This window comes from Hemiscyllium ocellatum, chromosome 22 (genome assembly GCF_020745735.1).
Source record: "Hemiscyllium ocellatum isolate sHemOce1 chromosome 22, sHemOce1.pat.X.cur, whole genome shotgun sequence".
Classification (NCBI taxonomy): domain Eukaryota; kingdom Metazoa; phylum Chordata; class Chondrichthyes; order Orectolobiformes; family Hemiscylliidae; genus Hemiscyllium; species Hemiscyllium ocellatum.
This window is the reverse complement of record NC_083422.1, coordinates 55,731,744-55,759,333: the sequence shown is the minus strand read 5'-3', so window position 1 is coordinate 55,759,333 and position 27,590 is coordinate 55,731,744. Positions and strand designations below refer to the sequence as shown.

Genomic DNA, 27,590 nt, shown 5'->3' with positions numbered 1-27,590 from the left:
ACCAATGCCTGTCCCTGTCCCCCTGCCAGTCCCTGTCCCAAAACCAATGCCTGTCCCTGTCCCAGAACCAATGCCTGTCCCTGTCCCCCTGCCAGTCCCTGTCCCAAAACCAATGCCTGTCCCTGTCCCAGAACCAATGCCTGTCCCTGTCCCCCTGCCAGTCCCTGTCCCAGAACCAATGCCTGTCCCTGTCCCAGAACCACTGCCAGTCCCTGTCCCAGAACCACTGCCTGTCCCTGTCCCACTGCCTGTCCCTGTCCCACTGCCTGTGCCTGATGCAGCCTGCGCTCGCGGTTTTGAAATGCGGAGAGGGCGCCCTGGGCTTCCCGTCGCGGCGCCGGGGGGTAAGATGGCGGCGGCGGCGGCGGGGACAGCGGCGGACGCTCAGGCCCGGTACGGGCAGTCGGTGAAGGGTTTACTGTCGGAGAAGGTCTCCACCTGCACCACGGATGTTATCGCTCTCACCAAACAGATCCTGAAGGGGTCCCGCAGCTCAGAGGTACCGGAGCGGACACCCAGCTCCTTACACTGCCACATAAACCCGGGGGGGGGGGGGGGGTCTTCACATCATCGCCCAACCCCCACCTTCACACTCCCCCCCCCCCCCATCATCCACCTTCACACTCCCCCCCCCCCCCCATCATCCACCTTCACACTCCCCCCCCCCCCATCATCCACCTTCACACTCCCCCCCCCCATCATCCACCTTCACACTCCCCCCCCCCCCCCATCATCCACCTTCACACTCCCCACCCCCCCCCATCATCCACCTTCACACTCCCCACCCCCCCCATCATCCACCTTCACACTCCCCCCCCCACCATCATCCACCTTCACACTCCCCACCCCCCCCATCATCCACCTTCACACTCCCCCCCCCCCCATCATCCACCTTCACACTCCCCACCCCCCCCATCATCCACCTTCACACTCCCCCCCCCCCCCCATCATCCACCTTCACACTCCCCCCCCCCCCCCATCATCCACCTTCACACTCCCCACCCCCCCCATCATCCACCTTCACACTCCCCCCCCCCATCATCCACCTTCACACTCCCCACCCCCCCATCATCCACCTTCACACTCCCCACCCCCCCCATCATCCACCTTCACACTCCCCACCCCCCCCATCATCCACCTTCACACTCCCCCCCCCCCCCATCATCCACCTTCACACTCCCCCCCCCCCCCCATCATCCACCTTCACACTCCCCCCCCCCCCCCCATCATCCACCTTCACACTCCCCACCCCCCCATCATCCACCTTCACACTCCCCCCCCCCATCATCCACCTTCACACTCCCCCCCCCCCCCCCATCATCCACCTTCACACTCCCCCCCCCCCATCATCCACCTTCACACTCCCCCCCCCCCCCATCATCCACCTTCACACTCCCCACCCCCCCCATCATCCACCTTCACACTCCCCACCCCCCCCCATCATCCACCTTCACACTCCCCCCCCCCCCATCATCCACCTTCACACTCCCCCCCCCCCCCCATCATCCACCTTCACACTCCCCCCCCCCCCCATCATCCACCTTCACACTCCCCCCCCCCCCCCATCATCCACCTTCACACTCCCCCCCCCCCCCATCATCCACCTTCACACTCCCCACCCCCCCCATCATCCACCTTCACACTCCCCCCCCCCATCATCCACCTTCACACTCCCCCCCCCCCCCATCATCCACCTTCACACTCCCCCCCCCCCCATCATCCACCTTCACACTCCCCACCCCCCATCATCCACCTTCACACTCCCCACCCCCCATCATCCACCTTCACACTCCCCCCCCCCCCATCATCCACCTTCACACTCCCCACCCCCCCCCATCATCCACCTTCACACTCCCCCCCCCCATCATCCACCTTCACACTCCCCACCCCCCCATCATCCACCTTCACACTCCCCACCCCCCCCATCATCCACCTTCACACTCCCCACCCCCCCCCATCATCCACCTTCACACTCCCCACCCCCCCCCATCATCCACCTTCACACTCCCCACCCCCCCCCATCATCCACCTTCACACTCCCCCCCATCATCCACCTTCACACTCCCCCCCCCCCCCCCATCATCCACCTTCACACTCCCCACCCCCCCCATCATCCACCTTCACACTCCCCCCCCCCCCCCCATCATCCACCTTCACACTCCCCACCCCACCCCATCATCCACCTTCACACTCTCCCCCCCCCCCCCATCATCCACCTTCACACTCCCCACCCCACCCCATCATCCACCTTCACACTCCCCCCCCCCCCCCATCATCCACCTTCACACTCCCCACCCCACCCCATCATCCACCTTCACACTCCCCCACCCCCCCATCATCCACCTTCACACTCCCCACCCCCCCATCATCCACCTTCACACTCCCCACCCCCCCCATCATCCACCTTCACACTCCTCCCCCCCCCCATCATCCACCTTCACACTCCCCACCCCCCCCATCATCCACCTTCACACTCCCCACCCCCCCCATCATCCACCTTCACACTCCCCACCCCACCCCATCATCCACCTTCACACTCCCCCACCCCCCCATCATCCACCTTCACACTCCCCACCCCACCCCATCATCCACCTTCATCCCCCCAACCCCAACCCTGTCAGTCTCCCCAAACCCCACCCCACCCCCTCTTCACCCCCCTTCACCCCCACCTCCACCCCCACCCCACCATCACCTTCAGCCCCCCAACCCCCACCCTGTCAGTCTCCCCAACCCCCCCTTCACCCCACCCCCCCTTCACCCCACCCCCCCTTCACCCCCCAACCCACACCCTGTCAGTCTCCCCAACCCCCACCCCATCCCACCATCCACCTTCAGCCCCCCAACCTCCAGCCTATCACCCCCCCAACTCCCTCCAACACCCATCCTGTCACTTTCCCCTCCCCCAACCTCCACCCTGTCACTCTCCCTTCCCCCCAACCTCCACCCTGTCACTCTCCCTTCCCCCCAACCCCCACCCTGTCACTCTCCCCTCCCCCAACCCCCATCCTGTCACTCCACTGAACCCCCACTCTCTCCCCTCCCCCCAACCTCCACCCTGTCACCCAACCACAAGTCGTCACCTTTGCCCAACCCCTCTTGCCTCTCCTCCCCCTCTTGCTCCCCCCCCATGATCTATCCTAACCCCTCTCCCCATCGCCTCCCTCCCCTACTTCTCCACTCCGATCCCCATCCCCTCACCTTCTTGCCCTTCACCCACACAAGGATGCTGCAGGGGAGGTCTGACCCAGTGATAGTGGTTCACTGACCTCCCCCTCTTCCTGGAGATTCAGGGTCAATTTGCCCGTGCCACCACCATTCCCCCCCCCCCCCACCCTTAGAACTCCCAAAAGGACCTGAGCTCAAGATGAACTCCACAGGGAGGGGTGAGTTGGGAAGAGATTGACCTGGTGACCCTAGCTGGCGCCCCTCATGGAACTGAATGAGTGCCTCACCGCCAACGGCGTCATTTGTAATGGCTGGCGTCCACTTGGTACACAGCAAGATCCCACGGACGGCAATGCATTGAATGACTGGGAGACCCCGTACAGTTCTGTGCATCCCCTTGTGTGCGATTCTGAGGAAGGGTCACTCGACTTGAAACATTAACTCTGATTTCTCTCCACAGGTGCTTTGAGACCTGCTGAGATTCTCCAGCAATTTCTGTTTTTGTTTGTGACCAGGTACTATCACCACCCCACTCTAGGTCTAAACATGAAATAAAAACAGAAGATGCTGGAGATGCTTGGCAGATCTGGCAGCATTGGTAGAGAGAGAGAGAAATAGAGTTAACGTTCTGGGACTGATGTTTTGGAGATCACGGCGGGTCAGGCAACATCCATGGAGAGAAAGCAAGCTAACATTTCAAGGAAATGGGTTGTTATTAATGCAGCCAACCCATTTTCCACTATTCATAGCTCCTGAAGAAGAGCTTATGCTTGAAACATCGATTCTCCCTGCTCCTCAGATGCTGCCTGACCTGCTGTGCTTTTCCAACACCACACTCTCAACATTGATACTCCAGCATCTGCAGTCCTCACTTTCTCCCACATTAACACCTAGCTAGCTTCTCTTAGAGCCATAGAGATCTACAGCAGTGGAAAAAGGCTATTACATCCCGATCAGTCAAATAATCCACCTATCTTAATCTTATTTTGCAACTCTTGACCCATAGCCTTGGCATCGCAAGTGCCTATCTAAAATTTAAATCTGAGTGATGCTGATGAAGGGCTTTTGCCTGAAACGTCGATTTTCCTGCCCCTTGGATGCTGCCTGACTTGCTGCGCTTTTCCACACTACTCCAATCTAAACTCTGGTTTCCACCATCTGCAGTCCTCACTTTTGCCCATCTAAATACTTAAATGTTCTGAGGGTTTCTGTCTCTATCACTGTCACAGGCAGAGAGTTCCAGATTCTCACTACACTCTGGGTGAAAAAGTTTATCCTCACATCTCCTTTACACTTCCTGGCTCTTACCTTAACCAATTACAACTGAATTAGGCAAGATTTGGAGAATGTGGATTGGGAGCTACAATTTGAGGGTAAATCCACATCTGAGATGTGGGAATCTTTTAAAGAGTGGAGGACAGACATGATTCTGTGAAAATGAAGGCAAGGAATGGCAGGATTCAGCAGCCTTGGATACGGGGAAATGTTCAGTTTACTTGCAAAAACAGAAGCATACCCAAGGTCGAAGCAACTAAATACAGACTAAATCATTGAAGAATACAGAGAAAGTAAGAAGGAGCTGAAGTGGGGAGTTAGGAGGGCTGAAAGGGGCTATGAAATGTTCTTTGCCAGCAGGGTTAAGGAGAATCCTAAAGCATTTTATGCACATATTAGAACAAGAGGATTGCGAAGGAAAGCGTATGCTCACTCAAAGATAAAGGAGGGAGGTTATGTGTGGAGTCAGAGGAAATGGGTGAGATTCTCCAGAAGGAAAAGTCTCTTTCTGGCTACTTTACCTGTTCCCTCATCATTGTATAAATCTCAGTCACGACCCCTCCTCAATCTCCTCTGCTGTGAAGAAAACCAGCCCCGTCTGTCCAATGTCTCTTCCTAATTGAAACTCTCCAGACCAGGTGACATCCTGGTAAATCTCCTCCACACCATCTCCAGTGACATCACATCTCTTTTATACTATGAATTCCAGAAGTGCACACAATATTCCCTGGCTCACTATCAACAATCCTTTTGTCTGTCAACCTTTCTTTTTCTGTTTTTCTCTGGGCCTCCTCTCCACCTATCCACTCACTCCTTCCCCAACCACTCTCTATCATCGAGCATTAATATCACCTTTTCCTAGTTGCTACTAATACCAAAGAAGGATTTCAGACATTAACTCTATTTGCTCTTCATAGTTGCTGCCTGATCTACTGAATTCCTCCAGCATTTTTGTTGTTTATCCCTCCAAACCTTTCCTATTCCTGTATCTGTCCAATTTTATTTTGAATATTGTAACAATATCTGCACCTACTACTTCCTCAGCAGTTCATCCCATATACCCCTTTTAAATCTTGCCCCTCTCACCTTAAAATTATGCCCTTTACCTTTGAACTCACCACTGTAGGGGACCTTTGTTATTCACCATATCTACATACTACCTGATTTCATAGACTTCAATAAGGTCACCCTTCAACCTTCTACACTCCAGTGAAAAAAATCCCAGCTTATCCAACCTCTCCTTATAACCCAAACTCTGTGGTCTTGGCAACATCCTCGTAAGTCTTTTCTGCACTTTCTCCAACTTAATTATATCCTTCCCTTGGCAGGACGACCAGAACTGAACACAGTACTCCAACCATGGCCTCACCAATGCTCTGTACGACAATTACATGATTTCCTAACTCCTATACTCAATGGTCTGAGCAATGAAGGCAAATGTGCCAAATGCCACCTTTATTGAGTCTACTTATGATACAACTTTCAATGAACTATGTATTTGAAACCCTGTATCTCTCTGTTCTACAACACTTCGCAGGCCCCTATTATTAACTAGAGAGGTCCTGCCCATATTTGTCTTAACAAAATGCAATATGTTGCATTTATCCAAATTAAACTTTATTTGCCACACTTTGGCCAGATGGCTCAATTGATCAAAATCACTTTAAAATCTTAGATAATCTTCCTCCTTATCTCCCACACCAGCAATTTGGTGTCTTATACAAGCCTACTAACCACGTTCCTATATTCCCATCCAAATTGTTTATATAAACAACAGTGGACCCAGTACCAATCCCTGCAGAATGTTGCTGGGCACAGGCCTCCAGTTGTGAAAACGACTCTCTTCTGTCTATTATCGTTAAGCCACTTTTGTAGCCCGAGTCCCATGGGATCTAACTTGGGATAGGTTTTGCAATTTTTGTTTCCAGTGTTAGCTCAACACCAGGGCCGTATCTCCAAGTGTGTTCCTTTCTTTAGGCTTTGCAGTGTTTTTTGATACAACTGACTTGCTTGCTGGACCATTTCAGTGGGCAGTTAAGAGACGATTGCACTGCTGTGAGTCTGAAATCCCACATGAGCCAGGCAAGGACGATATAGATTCTGGATTAGTGGAGATGGAAGAGCACAGCAGTTCAGGCAGCATCCAAGGGGCAACAAAATCGACGTTTCGGGCAAAAGCCCTTCATCAGGAATACTGCCTGAACTGCTGTGCTCTTCCAGCACCACTAATCCAGAATCTGGTTTCCAGCATCTGTAGTCATTGTTTTTACCAAGGACGATATAGAGTGTTATCGTTAGGAATGGATGTTGACTGCAAATAAGTATGTTGTTCTTCCCAAAAAGAGGATTTTGTTTCGGGGTTCTTTGGATCTATTTTAGTTTGCAGATATTCAGCATTGACACTGAGTGAACTGGTGGGTAAGTGAAATTTACCTGTGGCATTGAGACAGAGCTAATGTTTTCTCCTCTTAACCTGTATATAATAAATCTCAAAACCTAAACAAAAGATATCAACAAGTTTTGGAGTACTGATAGGATATAGCCCAGGAAAGAATGGATTCGTTTTTGGTGAATATGCAGATGTGAATTCTGGATTTTTTTCAAAAATCTTTTAAAATGGGAGATGGGAAAAATTAATTTTGTTTCAAGAAAGTCATTTGATTTGAATATGTGGTTTGTGGCAGCTGTTGTGGAGTTTGTCACAACTGTCAAAATATATGAGCAGCATTTTCAGAGCAGGTTGTTGGATATGGGATTGGTCTGCAGATTCCTAAGATTCCTCTAATTTCAGAATTAGTATTTTTTCTTTTTGGGGCTTTGATTGCAAACTAGTCAGGGAGAAGACTCGAGGAAGGGTGGCATAATTGTAATAACATTGAGTTAACACATTGTGGCAGAGATAAACCCTCTCTACTGAATGCAAGCAAGTAAAAGAAACAGTCAGTCTGAATTATTGAAAGTACCTAGTCATATAGTGATCGATTTTCATTTGAGTTGTTCCTGGGGTTATTAACACTTGTTTTGGTGTTAGTGAGAATAATTTGAAGGAAGGTAAATATGAACAAAGCATTTATTGATGTTTACTTATTTATGGAGTTTTTTTAAGATTATCTGTGTTGTGTCCTTTTTTGTTTCCAAAGGCACAGCATGTTTCCTTTGGAGAATTACTGTCCTTTATTTCTGCCCTTGTCTTTATACCGGTCAAGGTAGAGAAGTCTCTGTTCAGGAGCTGCTATTGATGTTCCAAGGCTGTTCCAGTTAGAATATTTCAATCTAGTTGAAGGTCGAGGCTTTTTTATGAACCTTTAAATCAGTAGTTGTTGAACAACTGAAGTTTTCTTTCCGTCGTCTTGTGGCTGTTTTGTTTGCCAACTTCATCCAATCATTAAGTGCTAAGTGTCAGTTTGATATTTCCTAATCAACCTGATCAGAGATGTTATTACACACCTCTGGAGTAGGTGAGACTTGAACACTCATTGGTAGTGTCCCTGCCTGTGGACCCAATGTTGAACATCAGCTGTACCCTCAGTGGGTTTCCACTCACTTTCTTTCAGTGATGGTTCCTCTTTGAGTCGGTGGGTTACAGACTCAAACTGTGCTGCTGAACTTTGAGGACGTAATCTCAGCCGATGACTGAGGAACTACTTCACTGTCTAAGATTTTTTATTGGATGGAATGCTGAAATGAGCTCTCATATTTCCTTTCAGATAGATATAAAAATCCTACAGTACCATTGGAAGAAAATCACATGCTTTGGCCACTTTGTACCCCCCTAACCACAGTAAATCAGATAATCTAGTTGCTTATATTCCTCCTCCAAGTTATCTTGGTGTCGACAACTTGGCTTCATAATATCAATTATTGTTTCACAGCCACTGCATTACTTCTGGAAGTGGCCTGTGGTGTGAAATATCATTTCTGTTTTTGATTTTATTTTACTCGTGAAATACACTCCATTGAGACTCTACTTCCAAAAAAAACAAAGTTGAAGTTCCTGAAAGTTCTGAGAATTGCAGTAGTGTATGTTAATTCTACCTGGTGAACCATTAATATTTGCTGTTACAAAGGTTCCCCAGTCTGCAGTGTTTTAAGGAGTAAATTGTGATTTTGTTTCTGGTTTCAGCTCCTTGGTCAAGCAGCTAGAAACATGGTGATGCAGGAGGATTCGATACTACACTCTGAGGATGTGAGTACTTCATCTCTTAACCACTTGCATCAAAGCAGTCCCCTGGGAAACGTTCCTTTCATAATGTTATTTACTTGGCAGCTGGTTCTCAAAGCACAGCACCTGTTTATATTGTTGTCAGAATCAACAAAAAGTATATCTACAATAAAAAGGTTTTGACAATTGTACTTTCACTGCTGGGTCCAGCGCTCAAACCTCAGCTGACACTCCCAGTGCAATCTCATCCATTATTGTTGTGTGAGATGTTAAATCAAGGGCCCATCCGTCATATTATTGTGAAAATTTGGTCACAATTCATGAGAGACAATACACAGAGTCCCCTGAGAATGAATCAGCACTTATATGCTTGGTGTACAGAACACACAGATTGGTCTGTGTGAAATATAAAATTAGTCACCTGCATTTGAAAATGCACCTTGGTGGAATTTCTTTAAATTGAAGCTTGGAAAAGCCGTAGCCATGTGGTCTCTTTTATGTTATGGACCAGATCAAACCACCTCAAAATATATTAAGCATATAGTCCAGAAGCTAGCTTTTTTTCTTATTTTAATGTTAAATGTAAGGTGGTGTGTTCTGGTTAAACTACCAGATCTGGAACAAAACACACTTTATTGATTCGCTATGGTTGAAATACAACAACTAAAATAAGAAATTGGAATAACTAATGGTAGTTGTATTTTTTTACGAAGATGGGGGATTTAAAGTCTGGGGTCATATATTTAAGATGAGAGGACAGACATTTGCAAAAGATACGAGGGGCTAATGTTTTACACGGAGGGTGGTTCGCGTATGGAACGAACCTCCTGGGGAACTGGTGGATGTGGTCACAGAGTTACAATATTTAAAAGATACTTGGATATGTACATGAATAGAAAAGGTTTAAAGGGATACCAGCCAGGAGTAGGCAGGTGAGACTAGTTTACTTTGGGATTATGTTAAGCATTGACTAGTTGGACCAAAGGGTCTCTTTCCACATTGTATGACTCTGGCTGTATTGGAAAACTTAACAGAATAATAGATTATTTTACTATGAAACAATAAATGTTTTAGTGTAGTAAAATCTCATAAAAAACACCCCTTGCAAAGGCGAAGTCAATAAAATAGATTGTCTCATACGCAATTCTGGTGAGGAAAAACATCAAGAGAAGACTCTGGGTGACAGGGAGAGTGAGTAGCGGGGAGAGATATATGGCAGCTTCCACATCCAGCTTCAAGACCCCAGCAATAAATGCAATTGAAAACCTAAAACTAAAAATCCTGGTTCTGTAGGAGGTTGACTCCACCCATTCAGGCTGCTTCTATTGTTCCAACTTAAAAAAAACAAGGCTTCACAAGCTGTTTATGGATTTTCAATTGGCAGCTCAGAACCTCTGCCTTAAGAACTCTCTTCAAACAAAAAACACCAGGACAAAATACAACTCTTAAAGCCATAATATCATCACATTCACAACCTCAAGTTTTTCAACGTACTTTTCAGTCAGTGAAATGTATTCTGTGAACATGAGGAAATACTGTGTGCACACAGCACGTTCCTGCAAGCAATGTGCTCATGACCAGATACACATATTTTAATTCTGTTGCTCGAGGATAGATAATGGTCCAGAGACTGGGGTATGTAAAATTCCATAGAATAAAAAGAGTCATTATAGTTTCTTTCAGCTCTGTTAACTTCACTTCATTATTCTTGATCACTTCATCTCTTCACAATATTGTGTTCATCATTTGGTCCTTGTTTTTGACAGAGCCTGCGTAAAATGGCAATTATTACAACACATCTACAGTACCAGTAAGTATTATTCCTTTTCTCTTTGTGTTCTTCCTTTCTTCCCTATCCAATGTTTTAATTTTTTTTATCATCCAATGTCAGATTCTGAGCTCCACCTGACTTTTACAAAAATGTTCAGAGTAAAGTTGTCAAACCCTGGGAACTTGCCACTAAATTGAGAAGTTCCCGTGAGAGTTTGACTCAAGAAAGGAGGAAAATTTGGAGGAAGAGAACAAGAAACTGAGGGAAATTCGGAATATAAAAATGTTCACAGTAATTGGGCTTCAGGAGAAGGTCCAAAAGACACAGGAGCAAAAGGAAACCATTTGGCCCATTGAGGTTGCTGTGTCATTCAACAAGATCATGGCTGATCTGATAATCCTCAACTTCATTTTATGGTCTTTTCCCTATAAACCTTGCTCCCCTTATTGATCTAACCATCTGTCTGTCTCAGCATGGAATACACTTAATGGCTCAGCTTCAACAGTCCGCTGTGGTAAAGAATTCCACAGCAATCTCTTACTCAGAGATTATCCCCTCTGGTTCTAGACTCTTCCATAAGAAGAAACAACCTCTCCACATCCATTCTGGGGAGCCTCCCAATAATCTTGAGTGTTTCAATAAGGTCTTCTCTCATTTCACTAAACTCCAATGTGTACAGGCCCAACCTATTCAACTTTTCCTCATATGAAAATCCCTCCATGATTGGAAGCAGCAGAGTAAATCTTTTCTAGACTATCTCCAATGCCAGTATATCTCTCCCTAGGTAAGGGACCCAGAATCGTTCACAGTGTTCCAGATATGTTCTGAGTAGTGCCTTTTAGCAAAACCTTTTATACTCCACTTCTTTTAAAATAAAGACCAATAGAACATTTACCTGCTGAACTTGAATGCTATTTTGAGTAATTCATGCTATGGTTTCTGGGATTCAGTATTATGTTGGTTAATATCTTTTCTATAAATGGGAAGCAGACTTGTAGACTCCAAAGAAAATACTTTTGGTAAAATGTATTTGATATTCTTGCAATTAAGTTTCTTTTAACTAACCGTAAACTTCTTCCTCCCTCTCAGGCAGGAAGCTATACAGAAAAAGTGAGTATTTGCTGTAGTCTTGTTTGCAGATTCGTAAACTTAACTTCAGTTAAAATGTGATCATTTTTTATGGAAGGAGTATCTTGATTTCTCCATTTCTGAGTATCATATGTTAGGACGGAGCTACCGTCCCCGTGTTCGTTTGAAGGAGAGAAACACTGGATCTGATTCAAAATATAAGCTGGTTTAATGAGAGAGAGCCGTACACAAAAAATACAGTGAGATGTTTACTGCTCACTGGAGAAAGCGCCTTCTGATCTATTGTTCTCTTTGTCTAGCTTTTAGCCCCTCGCATCCCAGTGCTACATCCTTATTTGGTAAAACTCAGAATTTTCATATGTGATTGGGTCTCGCCTGATAACGTTCTATTACCTCAGTTTGAGCTACGTGTATCTAGACACGGTTTCAATGTCCTGTTATCTGTTCACCCTCCCTGGGGCCTCATTATGCCATCAGCGTTTCAGTCTGTTCTTAGTGTAACATAATGGCTTACTGTTGTCTAGTGAAGCTAACAATTTCCAGACTTGCTAATACTACCTTACGTGAGCACTACCTAACAATAAAGTTTCTTACACTGCCTAACCTTAATAATGGATCCCAACACATACTAGTCTTGGGTTATGTGACTGAGGGATTCCAAAGCAGGTGAGCTGTGATAGGGTGGCATTGTGTGATGGTTGTGGAGGTCGTCACCAGCAGATTTGCAGATAGAGAAGATAACAGGTTGAAAGCTCAGTTCAAGGTCAAACAGGACAGCATGATATCCATACAACCCGGTTCAGCATCAGACAATGCTTCAATATGCTAGAAATCTATAAGGAAGCCACAAAACACTGGAAATGCACAATTGATCAATTGGGTCAATGGGCTGAAGATTGGCAGATGGAATTTAATTTGGATAAATGCGCGAGGCATTGCATTTTGGTAAAATAAAGGCAGGAGTTATACAATTAAAAGTAATGTTGTAGAACAGAGAGACCTAGGGGTTCAAGTAAATCATTGTTTGAAGTTTGCATCACATAGATTGGGTGGTTAAGAAGGCATGTAGCATTCCTTCATTGCTCAGACCTTTTAGTACAGGAGCTGGGACACTAAGTTAAGGTTGTACAGGATGTTGGTGAGGCCTCTTCTGGAATACTGTGATGTTCCGGTCACCCTTTTGGAGGAAGGAGATTATTAAAGTGGAGATGGTTCAGAAAGGATTTTACTAGGATGTTGCTGGGAATGGAATGTTTGAGTTATAACGAGAGGCTGGATGGGACCTTTGTCAGTGGATCATAGGAGGTTGAGAACTGATCTTTTAAGAGGTTTAGAAAATCATAAAGGGTATACATGACATGAATAGCAGGTGTCTTTTCTCTAGGGTGGTGGATTTCAAGAAATAGGGGGCATACTTTTAAGGTGAGAGGAGAAAAGTTTTAAAAAAGACACGAGGGACAACTTTTTTTACACAGAGGGTGGTTCATGTGTGAAATGAACTTCCAGAAGGGGAAGTGGCGGATACGACTACAGTTACAACGTTAAGTATGTGAATAAGAAATGTTTGGAAGGATATGGGCCAGGATCAGGCAAGTGGGACTAGGTTAGTTGATGACTGTGCCATTCCACGACTCTATAAGTCAATCAGAATCAGGAAGTGCAAGGTGGTGACTGCTCACCCACAATATATTTGCCCACTTTAATTCTCCTTTTAAATGTTGCTGATTTTTTTCCTGGGCTATATTTTCACTTGCTGCACGTGGGGAGAATTGCAGAAGTGTTGTTGAGGTTGGTATGATGATGCATTGGTTAGCTAATACTTTATTACTTGCATAATGCATAGTCATTACACTCAGCAGGTCTGACAGTACCTGTGAAGAGAAAGCAGAGTTTATGTTTTGAGTCCAGTGAGCCTTCTTCAGAACTGGAGTCGAAACATTAACTCTGCTTTCTCTCCACAGATACTGTCAGACCTGTTGAAATTCTCCAGCAATTTCTGTCTTTGTTTCAGATTTCAGCATCTGTAGTTCTTTTGTTTTACTACACACATGCATGTGGATAACTGACAGATATGTTGAATACACAGTAGATTGTCTAATAGTGTAGCATATTCATTAAAGAATAGTACACAAGGTGTATGCCAAATAACTTAATGCCTGAATTAAAGAGTGACATTGGGGAAAGGTCAACACAGTTTTCAAATCAAATCTAAACCTTGTACTCCATGTGTCTGACGTGGGTTATTTTCAGTTCTTTTTCAATTTCAGTAAGTTGGATACAAAATTAGCATAGAACATTACAGCACAGTACAGACCCTCGATGTTGCGCTGACCTGTCATGAGCTGAAAATGTGTTGCTGGAAAAGCGCAGCAGGTCAGGCAGCATCCAAGGAACAGGAAATTCGACGTTTCGGGCATAAGCCCTCCCTCGAACTCAGCACCGCCCTCCTAACCTGCAATCTTCTTCCTGACCTCTCCGCCCCCACCCCACTCCGGCCTATCACCCTCACCTTGACCTCCTTCCACCTATCACATCTCCATCGCCCCTCCCCCAAGTCCCTCCTCCCTACCTTTTATCTTAGCCTGCTGGACACACTTTCCTCATTCCTGATGAAGGGCTTTTGCCCGAAACGTCGAATCTCCTGTTCCTTGGATGCTGCCTGACCTGCTGCGCTTTTCCAGCAACACATTTTCAGCTCTGATCTCCAGCATCTGCAGACCTCACTTTTTCCTCGCTGACCTGTCATACCAATCTGAGCCCATCTAACCTACACTATTCCATGTACATCCATATGCCTGTCCAATGACAACTTAAATGTACTTAAAGTTGGCGAATCTACTACTGTTGTAGGCAAAGCATTCCATACCCTTACTACTCTCTGAGTAAAGAAACTGCCTCTGACATCTGTCCTATATTTATCACCCCTCAATTTAAAGCTATGCCCCCTCGTGCTCGCCATCACCATTCTTGGAAAAAGGCTCTCCCTGTCCACCCTATCTAACCCTCTGCTTATCTTATATGTCTCTATTAAGTCACCTCTCAACCTTCTCTTTAATGAAAACAGCCTCAAGTCCCTCAGCCTTTCCTCATAAGGCCTTCCCTCCATACCAGGCAACATCGTAGTAAATCTCCTCTGCACCCTTTCCAAAACTTACACATCCTTCTTATAATGCAGTGTCGTCTGCAAATTTACTAACCCACCCTTCTACGCCCTCATCCAGGTCGTTTATAAAAATGATGAACAACAGTGGACCCAACACCAACCCTTGTGGTACACCACTGGTAACTGGACTCCAGGTTGAACAATTCCCATCAACCACCACCCTCTGTCTTCTTTCAGCAAGCCAATTACTGATCCAAACTGCTATGTCTCTCACAATCCCATTCCTCTGCATTTTGTACAATAGCCTACTGTGGGGAACCTTATCGAACACCTTGCTGAAATCCATATACACCACATCAACCAGTTTACTCTCATCTACCTGTTTGGTCACCTCAAAGAACTCAATAAGGTTTGTGAGGCACGACCTACCCTTCACAAAACCGTGCTGACTGTCCCTAATCAAATTATTCTTTTCTAGATGATTATAAATCCTATCTCTTATAACCTTTTCCAACACTTTACCAACAACTGAAGTGAGGCTCACTGGTCTATAATTACCAAGATTATCTCTACTCCCCTTCTTGAACAAGGGAACTACATTTGCTATCCTCCAGTCTTCTGCCCTATTCCCGTAGACAATGACGATTTAAAGATCAATGCCAAAGGCTCGGCAATCTCCTCTCTGGCTTCCCAGAGGATCCTAGGATAAATCCCACCCGGCCCAGGCGACTTCCCTATTTTTACACTCTGCAGGATTTCTAATATCTCCTCCTTGTGAACCTCAATCCCACCTAGCCTAGTAGCCTGTGTCTCAGTAATCTCCTCGACAACATTGTCGTTTTCTAGAGTGAATACTGTTGAAAAGTATTCATTTAGTGCTTCCTCTATCTCCTCTGACTCCATACACAACTCCCACTACTATCCTTGATTGGCCCTAATCTTACTCTTGTCATTCTTTTATTCCTTAAATACCTGTAGAAAGCCTTAGGGTTTACCCTGATCCTATCCACCAACAACTTCTCATGTCTCCTCTTGGCTCTTCTGAGCTCTCCCTTTAGGTCTTTCCTGGCCACCTTGTAACCCCCAAGCACCCTAGCTGAGCCTTCACATCTCATCCTAACATAAGCCTTCTCCTTCCTCTTGACCAGAGATTCTACTTCCTTTGTAAACCACGGCTCCCGCGCTCTACAGCTTCCTCCCTGCCTGATAGGTACATACTTATCGAGGACACATAGTAGCTTTTCCTTGAATAAGCTCCACATTTCTAATGTGCCTATCCCCTGCAGTTTCCTTCTCCATCCTATGCTTCCTAAATCTTGCCTAATCGCATCATAATTGCCTTTCCCCCAGCTGTAACTCTTGCCCAGTGGTATACACCTATCCCTTTCTATCACTAAAGTAAATATAACAGAATTGTGATCGCTATCCCCAAAGTGCTCACCTACTTCCAAGTCTAACACCTGCCCGGGCTCATTACCCAGTACCAAATCTAATGTGGCCTTGCTCCTTGTTGGCCTGTCTACATACTGTGTCAGGAAGCCCTCCTGCACACACTGGACAAAAACTGACCCATCTAAAGTACTCGTACTATAGTGTTCCCAGTCAATATTTGGAAAATGAAGTCCCCCATGACAACTACCCTGTCTCTCTCATTCTTATCAAGAATCATCTTTGCTATCCTTTCCTCTACATCTTTGGAACGATTCAGAGTCCTATAGAAAACTCCCAACAGGGTGACCTCTCCTTTCCTGATACAAAATTGGCTTGGTCAGAGCTGACAGAGAGTAGTTGTTGAGGGGAGTTTTTCTGATTAGAGGGTCTGGGAACAGTGGTGTTCAACAAGGATCAGTGCTGGGACTTCTGTTGTTTGTAATATACATAAATGACTTGGATGAAAATGTAGGCGGTCTGATGAGTAAGTTTGCAGACATGAAAATTGTGTCCCGCATAGTGAGGAAGGTTGTCAAAGGATACAGCAGAATATAGATCATTTGGAAAGTAGGGAGGAGCCATAGCAGGTGGAGTTTAATCTGGACGAGTATGAGATGATATATTTGGGGGGGGTCAGTTGTAGGAGGAAGGTATACAGTAAATGACAGGACCCTTAGAAGCATTGATATACAGAGGGATCTTGGAATGCAAGTCCAGAGCTCCCTGAAAGTGATGGTAAAGAAGGTATGCTTGCTTCCATCGGTCAGGGCGTTGATTATAAAAGTTGACAAGTCATGTTGCGGCTGTATGAAACTTTAATTAGGCCACATTTGGAGTATTGTGTGCAGTTCTGGTCATCACACAATAGAAAGTATGTGGAGGCTTTGGAGAGGGTGAAAAAGAAATTTACCAAGGAGATGTTGGACAAATTTGGATTGTTTTTGCAAGAACGTCAGAGGCTGAGAGGCAATCTGATAGAAGTGTAGAAAATTGAGAGAAATGAATAAGGTAGATAGTCGAAGTCTTTTTCCCAGGGTGGAAATGCCAAATACTAGGAGGCATAGGTTTAAGGTGAGAGGAGGAAAGTTTAAAGGCGATGTTGGAGGGAAGATTTTTGTGCAGAGAGTAGTAGCTACTGGAACACCCTGGTAGTGGAGATGGTAGAGCAAGTACGATAACGACATTTAAGAGGCATTTAGATAAACACATATAAAGACACAGAATAGAAGGTTACGGACAATATGCAGGCAGATGGAATTAGATTAGAATGGCATCATAGTTAGCCCAGACATGATGGGCAGAAGCTTCTGTTGCTGTTCTGTAGTGTCTATGTTCTTCTGTTCTATACCTAACTGTCTCTGTAAGTTTGTGCTGAATTTCTTTGTTGTTGTAGGTAGGGAAAAATAATCTGATGCTCACTGAGGAAGGATAAGACTTTAGATTGTTTGTGGATTGAAGTTCACTCCCCACCCCCCACACGCACACCAAACTTCACCAGGTGTGAGAGATGGTCTTCCTCAGAGATGTCTTAACATTCACTGGTGGTGACCTTTCAAAATGTCTTGCTTCCGAAAACATCTTGCAAAAAACATGTTTGACCCTTTTCCACTCATTCCAGCTGATCATACATATACTTAGTCACATGTTGTAGCTGCTTGAAAATCACTCATTTTCACCAACTTCTGTTTATACTGCACCATCATGTGTGAACATCCCAAGGTGTTATCATACAAGTCTTGTCATCGAGTCATGTAAGAACATGTGAGGACTGATGACCAAAATTGTAAGAAAAGGGAGGTGTGGGGAGGAACTTCCAGATGCTGGGGCCTTGGCACATGTAAGCACAACTGACGATTAAGAAGTTAAAATCGGAATGTGTGAGAGGTCCCGACTGAAGGAGCACAGAAGGTTGTGGGGCCAAAGCAAGTTATGGGAGAAGAAGAGGGATATGGGGAGAGAATCTGTCAAGACACAAGTTAAAGATTTGCCTTTTAAGGAAATTGATAAATATGGATTGAGAGGTCTTTTACCTCTGTCCACAAATTATAATAAAAATCTGTGCTCCTAAATAATGGCGCAAATAAAGCAAAAGTGTTTGTTTACTTGAAGCTTTCACTAGTTGAAATGTCAGATGAGCAGTGTGTGAAATAGCTGACAACTCTCAGTGGTAATGATAGAATGAGTCACAAGTCAAATAAATTTTCAATCTTAACATTTATTTACATGTGATTCATTGCAATTACAGGATATTTTAATTAGATTGTACAAGAAAGGGAAGGAGACTGAAACTACAGATTGAAATTTAGCTTTATATTTGTTATTGAGAAAATGTTAGATGCTATTATTAAAGTCTGACATTATGGCAGAGCATTTAGAAAGGTTCAAGTTAATCAAGCAAGGTCACCATGATCTTGTGAAAAGGAAATTATGTTTAATTAAGAAGTGCGCCTATGGACAAAGGGAAACTGCAGTCGGACTGTACTTAGATTTCCACAAAGGATTTGATAAGGTGCAAACTCAAAAGGTTATTGCAGAAAGTTTGTGGTATTGAGGGTTACCTATTAGGTTGTAGACTAGCTAGCTAACGGGAAACAGGCATAAACAAGTAACTTTATGATTGCCAAAATGTCATGAGCCATATACCATAGGCATCAGTGCTGGAGCCTCAAGATTTTATAATTTATTGAGGTGATTTGGATGAAGTGATCAAATGTTGTTGAGTTTGCTAAAGGCACTAAGAGAGGGAGGAAAGTAGGTTGTGCAGAGGATATAGGAGACTATGAGAGGATATCGATAACTTGTGTGAGTAGGCAAAGATCTGGCAGGTGGGGTGATGTGGGGAAAGGTGAAATTGACCATTTTGGCAGGAAGAATAAAAACTAACTAAATGGTAAAAGACTGCACAGCTGTAACATGCAGAAAGATTTGGGTATCCCAGTGAAGGAATTGCAAAAGGTAAGTATGCAGCTACAGCAAGTAATTGCGAAAGCTAACAATGTTATTGTTTATTGCGAGGCAAATTGAACACAAATAAGGAAGTCACATGCTTTAGTTATATAGGACTTTGGTGAAACTATGTCTGGAATACTTTGTACAGTATTGGTCTCTTTATTTAAGGAAAAATGTAGATGTGTTAGAAGTGGTTCAGAGAAAGTTTATCAGACTAATACCTGGAATGGAGATGCCCTCTTAACCTGTCCTACCTGTTGGTCTTCCTTCCCATCTATCCACTCCACCCTCCCCAGCTACCTGTCACAATTATCCCCCACCTGCATCTACCTATCGCCTTCCCAGCTATCTTCTCCCCAACCCGACCCCTACCCTCCTATTTATCTCTCAGTCCCCTTCCCCCTCCACATTTCTGATGAAGGGCTTATGCCTGAAACGTCGACTCTCCTACTTATTGAATGTTACCTGACCTGCTGTGCTTTTCCAGCACCACACTTTTCGACTCTTATAGCTGGAGTGGGCAGATTATCTTATGAAGAGAGACAGACGGCTTGAAACATTAAATCCTGAGGAGCCTTAACAGGGTGAATGTGAAAAGGATGTTTCCTCTTGTGGAACAATCTAGAGCAAGGGCTCCCAAGACACGTCAATAAATTATACAAACCTGAGGCTGCAGCACTGTTCCCTGTAGTGTCCAACTCGTTACATCTTGTCAACAAGAAAATGACTCATTCATGCCTACTGCTCCAATTAGCTAACTGATCTGCTATCCATGTTACCCTGTGCACCACAAACTTCTAATTTCCCCAATAACCTTTATGTTGTACCTTATCAAATCCCTTCTAGAAATCTACATTACAAAAACATGCCTTCTGAATATCTTGAAGACAGAAGTAGATCGATTCTTGTCAAGTAAGGAATTGAAAGATTTTTAGAGGTAGAGGGTGATATGGAGTGATCCAGTCAACTGTAAGTTATTGAGTCAGAAGTCACATAACACAGTGATCTGAAAGCTTGTGATTTCACATAAACCTGTTGGACTATAACCTGGTGTTGTGTGACTTCTGACCTTGTCCACCCCAGTCCAATACCGGCCCCTCCACATCTTGGTTTTATTGAATGCTGGAGAAGCTCAATGAGCCAAATTACCCACTCTTGGTCTTAAGTCATATATTCATATCAAGTTAAATGAATGAGAACAGATATAAAGCAGTATTTATTCTCTCAGGTATTGAAAAAGCAGCATGTTCAAACACGAAACAAGTGTACCTCCTTAAGATATAAATATTTCTCAGTTGACACAAGTTATTTCATCTATTATCCTGATTGCTGGAAGCTAAAATCATGAGGGAGGAATGCTGATATTTATAAAATTAAGAAATGTTGGTGTAAAACCAGATCAAATAACCCATTTTCTTCCTCCCTTAATTAAATGTTTTGACAGTGTTGAACTTTCTACAAATCTTCAAGACCAGCTGAAGCATCTGTTGAAATGAGATGAAAGATGGCGTGAAGGTGAATAAGAGGAGCTGAAGCCCTGCAGGTGGTGAAGTATGAAGGGGCGGAGGGAAGGAAACTGTGAGAGCTACAATCCACCAAGAACCATGTTCTTAAGCAAACCATTCAGCTTTTATGTGCAATGTTTAGAACCTTTTCCAGGTGCTCCTTTGACTTAGTGGTGATGAAAAACACAGTGGCTTCTGCTCAGGTCAGATACATAGTGTGCCTGTTGAGTATGAACAAGTTGGCTTTGTATGTGTATAGATTATTAACAACAAGATTGGCTACAGTCCTTTACATGATAGTTCAGGGGAGGGGGATCAGATAATGGGGAATTCTATATCTTGTGCAGAGTCTGAAAGTGCTGACTTTGCAGTGCAACTTTTATAGTCATTATGTATGCAGTACTGATATGAATTTCTAAGTCATTAATACTTGAATGCGCAGTTAAAGGTAGAGAATTGATATGTTTGAGGAGAAGAATCCAGACAATAATACTGCTGTACCTAATATTTGATGTTTCTTACAAGGTTGATACTGTAATGTCAGTGCACTGATACATTAAAATGTATTCGTGAACAGTGATAGAATTGAGTGCTTTGCATATGTTCTAATTGCTTCCTGGGTTAAACATCAATGGTGCGCTGTCAATATTCTTAGCTAAATTACCATTGGAAAAATAAGGAGTGATAAGGGCGTTTGTCAGTGATTTATAGGCATTTTAAAGTGTATTTCATATCGAATTGAACAACTCCATAAACATTGGCAAAACAGGCTTTCAGAGCCCTCAGATTAATATTGTATAAGGTTCACTGCTAAGTTATATTTGTCAGTGGAAGTGGCATTAACATTTTGTTACATTGTCCAATGTAGGAGAGATCCCAGCTCTTTAAGAATTATTGACAGCTTGTCTTTGTGGTGACTGCTGCCTTAATCTTTCCTTTTCCAATGTTGTTTGGGTCCATGCTTCCCCTGTGTATATGCAAACTGCCTCATTCTGCACACTAGTATCCAGGAATGTGACAATGTAATAAGTACCAAGTTAACATGCAGGCTTAATATACTGTAGCAGAACCCTCTGTATAATATGTGTAATCATGCATTGTGATGTTAAAATGTATATCTGATTTTTTTTTTACTTGTTACAAAACTGAATTTAATAACTCAAGCTGAATTATTAAAGCACACATGCAATGTGTTATTTCTTGTTCTCTTTTTGTCCTGAATGTCTTTATTGTCTATTTTTAACTGATATCATTTTATTTAAGACCTTTGCTTCTCAACTCTGTAACATTAAATTCTCCTCTATAGCTGACTCAGTGGTATTAATGAAATTTATGTTTTTTTTAAGATTAGATTACTTACAGTGTGGAAACAGGCCCTTCGGCCCAACAAGTCCACACCGACCCGCCGAAGCGCAACCCACCCATACCCCTACATTTACCCCTTATCTAACACTACGGGCAATTTATCATGGCTAATTCACCTGACCCGCACATCTTTGGACTGTGGGAGGAAACCGGAGCACCCGGAGGAAACCCACGCAGACACGGGGAGAACGTGCAAACTCCATACAGTCTGTCGCCTGAGTCGGGAATTAAACCCGGGTCTCAGGCGCTGTGAGGCAGCAGTGCTAACCACTGTGCCAACGTGCCGCCCTCAAACTCAGACTGTAAAATTTAAAAAGCAAGGAGAGGTAGCAGTTGTTTCCACAATCTTATCATTAATCATCATCATCACATCTTACAAGCAGCTGATTGAAACTGTTTGAAGACTTGACTCTGCCTGAAATCATCGAGTAAAAAATGAGGTCTGCAGATGCTGGAGATCACAGCTGAAAATGTGTTGCTGGTTAAAGCACAGCAGATTAGGGAGCATCTCAGGAATAGGGAATTCGACGTTTCGAGCATAAGCCCTTCATCAGGAATGAGAGGGAGTAGCCAAGCAGGCTAAGATAAAAGGTAGGGAGGAGGGACTTGGGGGAGGGGCGATGGAGGTGGGATAGGTGGAAGGAGGTCAAGGTGAGGGTGATAGGCTGGAGTGGGGTGGGGGCGCAGAGGTCAGTAAGGAGATTGCAGGTTAGGAGGGCGGTGCTGAGTTGAGGGAACCGACTGAGACAAGGTGGGGGGAGGGGAAATGAGGAAACTGGAGAAATCTGAATTCATACCTTGTGGTTGGAGGGTTCCCAGGCGGAAGATGAGGCGCTCCTCCTCCAGCCGTCGTGTTATGATGTTCTGCCGGTGGAGGAGTCCAAGGACCTGCATGTCCTCGGTGGAGTGGGAGGGGGAGTTGTGTTGAGCCATGGGGTGGTTGGGTTGGTTGGTCCGGGCGGCCCAGAGGTGTTCTCTGAAGCGTTCCGCAAGTAAGCGGCCTGTCTCCCCAATATAGAGGAGGCCACATCGGGTGCAGCGGATGCAATAGATGATGTGTGTGGAGGTACAGGTGAACTTGTGGCGGATATGGAAGGATCCCTTGGGGCCTTGGAGGGAAGTGAGTGTGGAGGTGTGGGCGCAAGTTTTACATTTCCTGCGGTTGCAGGGGAAGATGCCGGGGGTGGAGGTTGGGTTGGTGGGGGGTGTGGATCTGACAAGGGAGTCACGAAGGGAGTGGTCTTTGCGGAACGCTGATAGGGGAGGGGAGGGAAATATATCCTTGGTGGTGGGGTCCGTTTGGAGGTGGCGGAAATTACGGCGGATGATACGTTGTATGCGGAGGTTGGTGGGGTGGTAGGTGAGAACCAGTGGGGTTCTGTCTTGGTGGCGGTTGGAGGAGTGGGTTTCAAGGACGGAGGAGTGGGAAGTGGAGGAGATGCGGTGGAGGGCATCGTCGATCACGTCTGGGGGGAATCTGCGGTCCTTGAAGAAGGAGGCCATCTGGGCTGTGCGGTGTTGGAACTGGTCCTCCTGGGAGCAGATGCGGTGGAGACGAAGGAATTGGGAATATGGGATGGAGTTTTTGCAGGGAGCAGGGTGGGAGGAGGTGTAGTCCAGGTAGCTGTGGGAGTCAGTCGGTTTATAGTAGATGTCTGTGTTGAGTCGGTCGCCCGAGATAGAGATGGAAAGGTCTAGGAAGGGGAGCCTAGCTTTTTAAATTTGATCAGCATTTATTGAACTGCATGCACAACACATTATAAGGAGTGTTTTTGTGGTTGATTTCAGTGGTAATTGAAAATCGTTAACATTTCTTGGGTGAGATAAATATCTGTGGTGAGCACAATGTCAGTGGCAAGGACAGTGCAACAGGAGGCTTTCGGGAAAACAGTAGCAATGTTTTAGGGATGTCCTCAAAGCTCCCCTGGAGAGATTAAACATCATTATCTAATCATGGGCAACTCTGGCTCGGCACAAACCAAGATGGAGAAGGTTTACTTAGGGAGGCAATGAATGCATCCAGTGACTTTGTTGGGAACATGTAGAGGCAACATCGAGACATCCAAAGAAGCACATAATCCTCCACCAATTTTTAAAGCTGCACCATAGAAAGCATTCCATCCAGATGCATCACAGCTTGGTGTAACAACTGCTTTTCCCAGGACTTTAAGAAACTAGAGAGAGTTGTGAACACAGCCCAGTCCACCACACAAGCCAACCTTCCTTCCATTGACTCCGTCTATACATCTTGCTGACTCGGAATGACAGCCAGCATCAGCAAAGACCCCTCCCCTCCCGGTTAGAATCTCTTCCAACCCCTTCCGTTGGGCAGAAGATACACAAGCTTAAATACATACCAACAGATTCAAGAACAGCTTCGTCCCTACTGTTATTAGACTGCTGAATTAACCTCTCAAAAGTCAAACCTAATGCTGACCTCACTCTGCACACCTTCTGTGCAGCTGTTAACAATCGTATTCCTTGTTTTCTTGAATTGCCCAAATGCACTTTGAATGGTTTGACCTTCCTGTACTGCACGCAAAACAAAACCTTTCATTGTATTTAGGTACATATGACAATAAGTCATAATGTTTTTAAAAAAATCCATTCACCTGACCCTGAGACAACCATTTGCACTGCATGTGGCAAGAGTTTCTAGGTCATACTTTGGACTTGTCAGCCCATTGATGCAGAATGTGAGCTGGTCGTCCCTCAGGATGTTGTCAGAGAAGATCATTTAACTTGAATGCAATTTCAACAAACGTCACTGATGGTTTTAAGAAATTGCACAGTTGTGTATCTGATTGACAGAAAATATTAACAAAATCCACTTGCTCTGCCTGTCACACTTTCTCTCCCCTCCTTGTATAGGTCGGTTATCTCAGTTGGTTAGGGCATGGTGCTGATAACTCCAAGGTCGTGGGTTCAATTCCCACACTTGCAGAGTCTGTTTGTTAGGGTGGTACGGTGGCTCAGTGGTTAGCACTGTGACCTCACAGCGCCAGGGACCCGGGTTTGATTCCACCCTAACCTGCACATCCCTGGATACTGTGGGACAACTTAGCACGGCCAATCCACCCTAATCTGCATATCCCTGGGCACTATGGGTAATTTAGCATAGCTAATTCGCCCTAATCTGCACATTCCTGGACAGGGGGGATCTGATTGAAACTTACACAATACTGAGAGGCCTGGATAGAGTGGACTTGGAGAAGATGTCTCCACTAGTAGGAGAGACTTGGACCCAAGGACACAGCCTCAAAACAAAAGGACAACCCTTTAGAACTGAGATGTGAAGGAATTTCTTCAGCTAGAGGTGAATCTGTGGAACTCATTGCCTCACAGGGCTGTGGAGACTAAGCCATTGAGTGTATTTAAGACAGAGATAGATAGGTTCTTGATTAGTATTGGGATCAGGGGTTACAGGGAGAAGGCAGGAGAATGGGTTTGAGAAACATCTCAGCCATGGTGGAGCAGACTCAATGAGACAAATGGCCTGATTCTACTCCTGTATCTTACGGTCTTACGTCTCAGAACAACCCTCTACCAAAGGCAAGGCTCCAGGACTCAACTAGGAACAGCCACACTTAACAAAGTGTCAGATTTCCATCTGAACAAGAGGATCATGGGAACAGGAGTAGGCTATTCAGCCCTTTGAGCCTGTTCCAGCTTGTAATGAGATCATAGTTGATCTGTGGCATAACTCCATGTACCTGCCCTTTGGCACACATTCCTTAATATCGGGCCAAATAAAAATTATCTTTCCCAGATTTCAAATTAACAATTGATCCAGCATCCACTGCTGTTTGTGGAAGAGAGTTCCAAACCCCTCCCACCCTGTGTGTGTGGATGTGCTTCCCAACATCTCTCCTGAACAGTCTGGCCCTCATTCTCAGACTATGCCCCTAGTTCTAGAATCTCTGGCCAGTGGAGATAGTCCATCTTTATTGGCCTTGACTTTTCCTGTTGTTATCTTGAAGACTTTGACAGATCACCCCTTATCCTTCTAATTTCTCGAGAAAACAGGAGAACACTGCACTCTCATTGGCCATCGGTTAGCTTCAAATTTTGGAACTCCTTGTCTCTGTCTGCGAGCAATAGTTTCTGGGATTTGTACGACTCATCTTTCCCAGTCACAAAGAATCATTCTGCTGAAACATTTGCTGTATGTCAGATGAAAACCAGTCGCTGTGGATACTGCAATCTGATTCACCATGGTCACCACTTACAGCAATGGGAAGAGACGTTCCAGCCCGGAAAGGGTCCAGAGGAGGTTCACAAGAATGATGACTGGGGTTGAACGCCTTGCCATTTGAGGAGCAGTAGATGACTCTGGGTCTGTACTCATTGCAGTTTAGAAGGATGAGGGGGGATCTAATTGAAATTTACACAACACTGAGAGGCCTGGATAGAGTGGGCATGGAGAAGATGTTTCCACTAGTAGGAGAGACTAGGACCCAAGGGCACAGCCTCAGAACAAAGGGATGATCCTTTAGAACTGAGCTGTGAAGGAATTTCTTCAGCTAGAGGGTGGTGAATCTGTGGAACTCATTGCCTCACAGGGCTGTGGAGACCAAGCCATTGAGCGTGTTTAAGACAGTGATAGATAAATTCTTGATTAGTATTAGGATCAGGGGTTTTTAGATTAGATTAGATTCCCTACAGTATTGGAAACAGGCCTCTCGGCCTAACATGTCCACACCGACCCTTCAAAGAGTAATCGCACCCAGAACCATTCCCCGACCTGACATTTACCCCTGACTAGTGCACCCTATAGGAAATTTTGCATAGCCAATTCATCTAACCTGCACATCTTTGGATTACAGGGAGAAAGCAGGAGAACGGGTTTGAGAAACATCTCAGCCAAGGTGGAGCTATGGTTACTAATAACTCCTCACACAGTGGTCAGTGTACCTTAGTGCCTAAAAAGATCAGCTGAGTTAAGGGTGATATAAAGATTGTCAGATATAAGGACTACAGATATTTAGGCAGCACGGTGGCTCAGTGGTCAGCTCCAGGGACCCGGGTTCGATTCCAGCCTCGCATGACTCTGTATGGAGTTTGGACATTCTCCCTGTGTCTGTGTGGGTTTCCTCCGGGTGCTCCGATTTCCTCCCATATCCAAAGATGTGCAGGTTAGGGTGAATTGGCCATGCTAAATTGCCCATAGTGTTCAGGGATGTGTAGGTTAGGGGTAAATGTAGAGTTGTGGGGAATGGCTTTGGATGGAATACTCTTTGAGAGTTGGTATGGACTTGCGGGGCCGAAGGGCCTGTTACCATCCTGGAGAGATTCTATGAAATTCTAATTGGATTGTTTCACAGGGTCTTACACTTCACTCAAGAGGTTATTCTTCACAGCTAGGGCACTGTTTAGAAGTGATCATACTAGAGAGATGATTTCTCAAGATATTGCTATGAATGGAGAATTTTAGGCAACAGAATAAGTGAGAGACATAAGGGAATTTTGGAACTGAGAGGGGAATGAATTAAGGTGTGTAAAGTTCTGAGGGGCGATGTACAGTGGATAGGAGGACCTATTTCAGTTAGCAGAGGCCATTAATCAGGGTGTGATATTGATTTAAAGTAGCTGGTAGAAGGAATTAGGGCGGTTGAGAATTATTTCACCCAGAGGGGGATGAAGGCTTGGAACTCACGACCTGAAAGAAATGGTAGCAGCAGAAATCCTCATTGTGTTTAAAAAAAACTGCTCTGGCTTTTGTGCTTGATGTGCTATTGAGCAAGAGTTTGAAAGTAAGATGAGACTGAAGAGCTT

At 45.1% G+C, this 27,590-nt stretch overlaps 1 protein-coding gene across 1 annotated transcript; it reads left to right on the top strand.

Annotated features, from left to right (window-relative positions):
* The first annotated feature begins 338 nt into the window (after positions 1-338).
* borcs7 (BLOC-1 related complex subunit 7) lies at positions 339-21,656 on the top strand. Its single transcript, XM_060842508.1, has 5 exons — positions 339-499; positions 8,564-8,626; positions 10,369-10,412; positions 11,463-11,483; positions 20,390-21,656. The coding sequence occupies exons 1-5, from the start codon at positions 350-352 to the stop codon at positions 20,439-20,441; spliced, it is 330 nt and encodes a 109-aa protein (XP_060698491.1). The 5' UTR covers positions 339-349; the 3' UTR covers positions 20,442-21,656.
* The last annotated feature ends 5,934 nt before the right edge of the window (positions 21,657-27,590 follow it).

Coding starts and splice junctions, on each gene's coding strand:
- borcs7 (XM_060842508.1), top strand. CDS start 350: ATGGCGGCGGCGGCGGCGGGGACAGCGGCGGACGCTCAGGCCCGGTAC. Junction 8,627..10,368: donor CGATACTACACTCTGAGGAT/GTGAGTACTTCA, acceptor TGTTTTTGACAG/AGCCTGCGTAAAATGGCAAT. Junction 11,484..20,389: donor CAGGAAGCTATACAGAAAAA/GTGAGTATTTGC, acceptor ATGTTTTGACAG/TGTTGAACTTTCTACAAATC.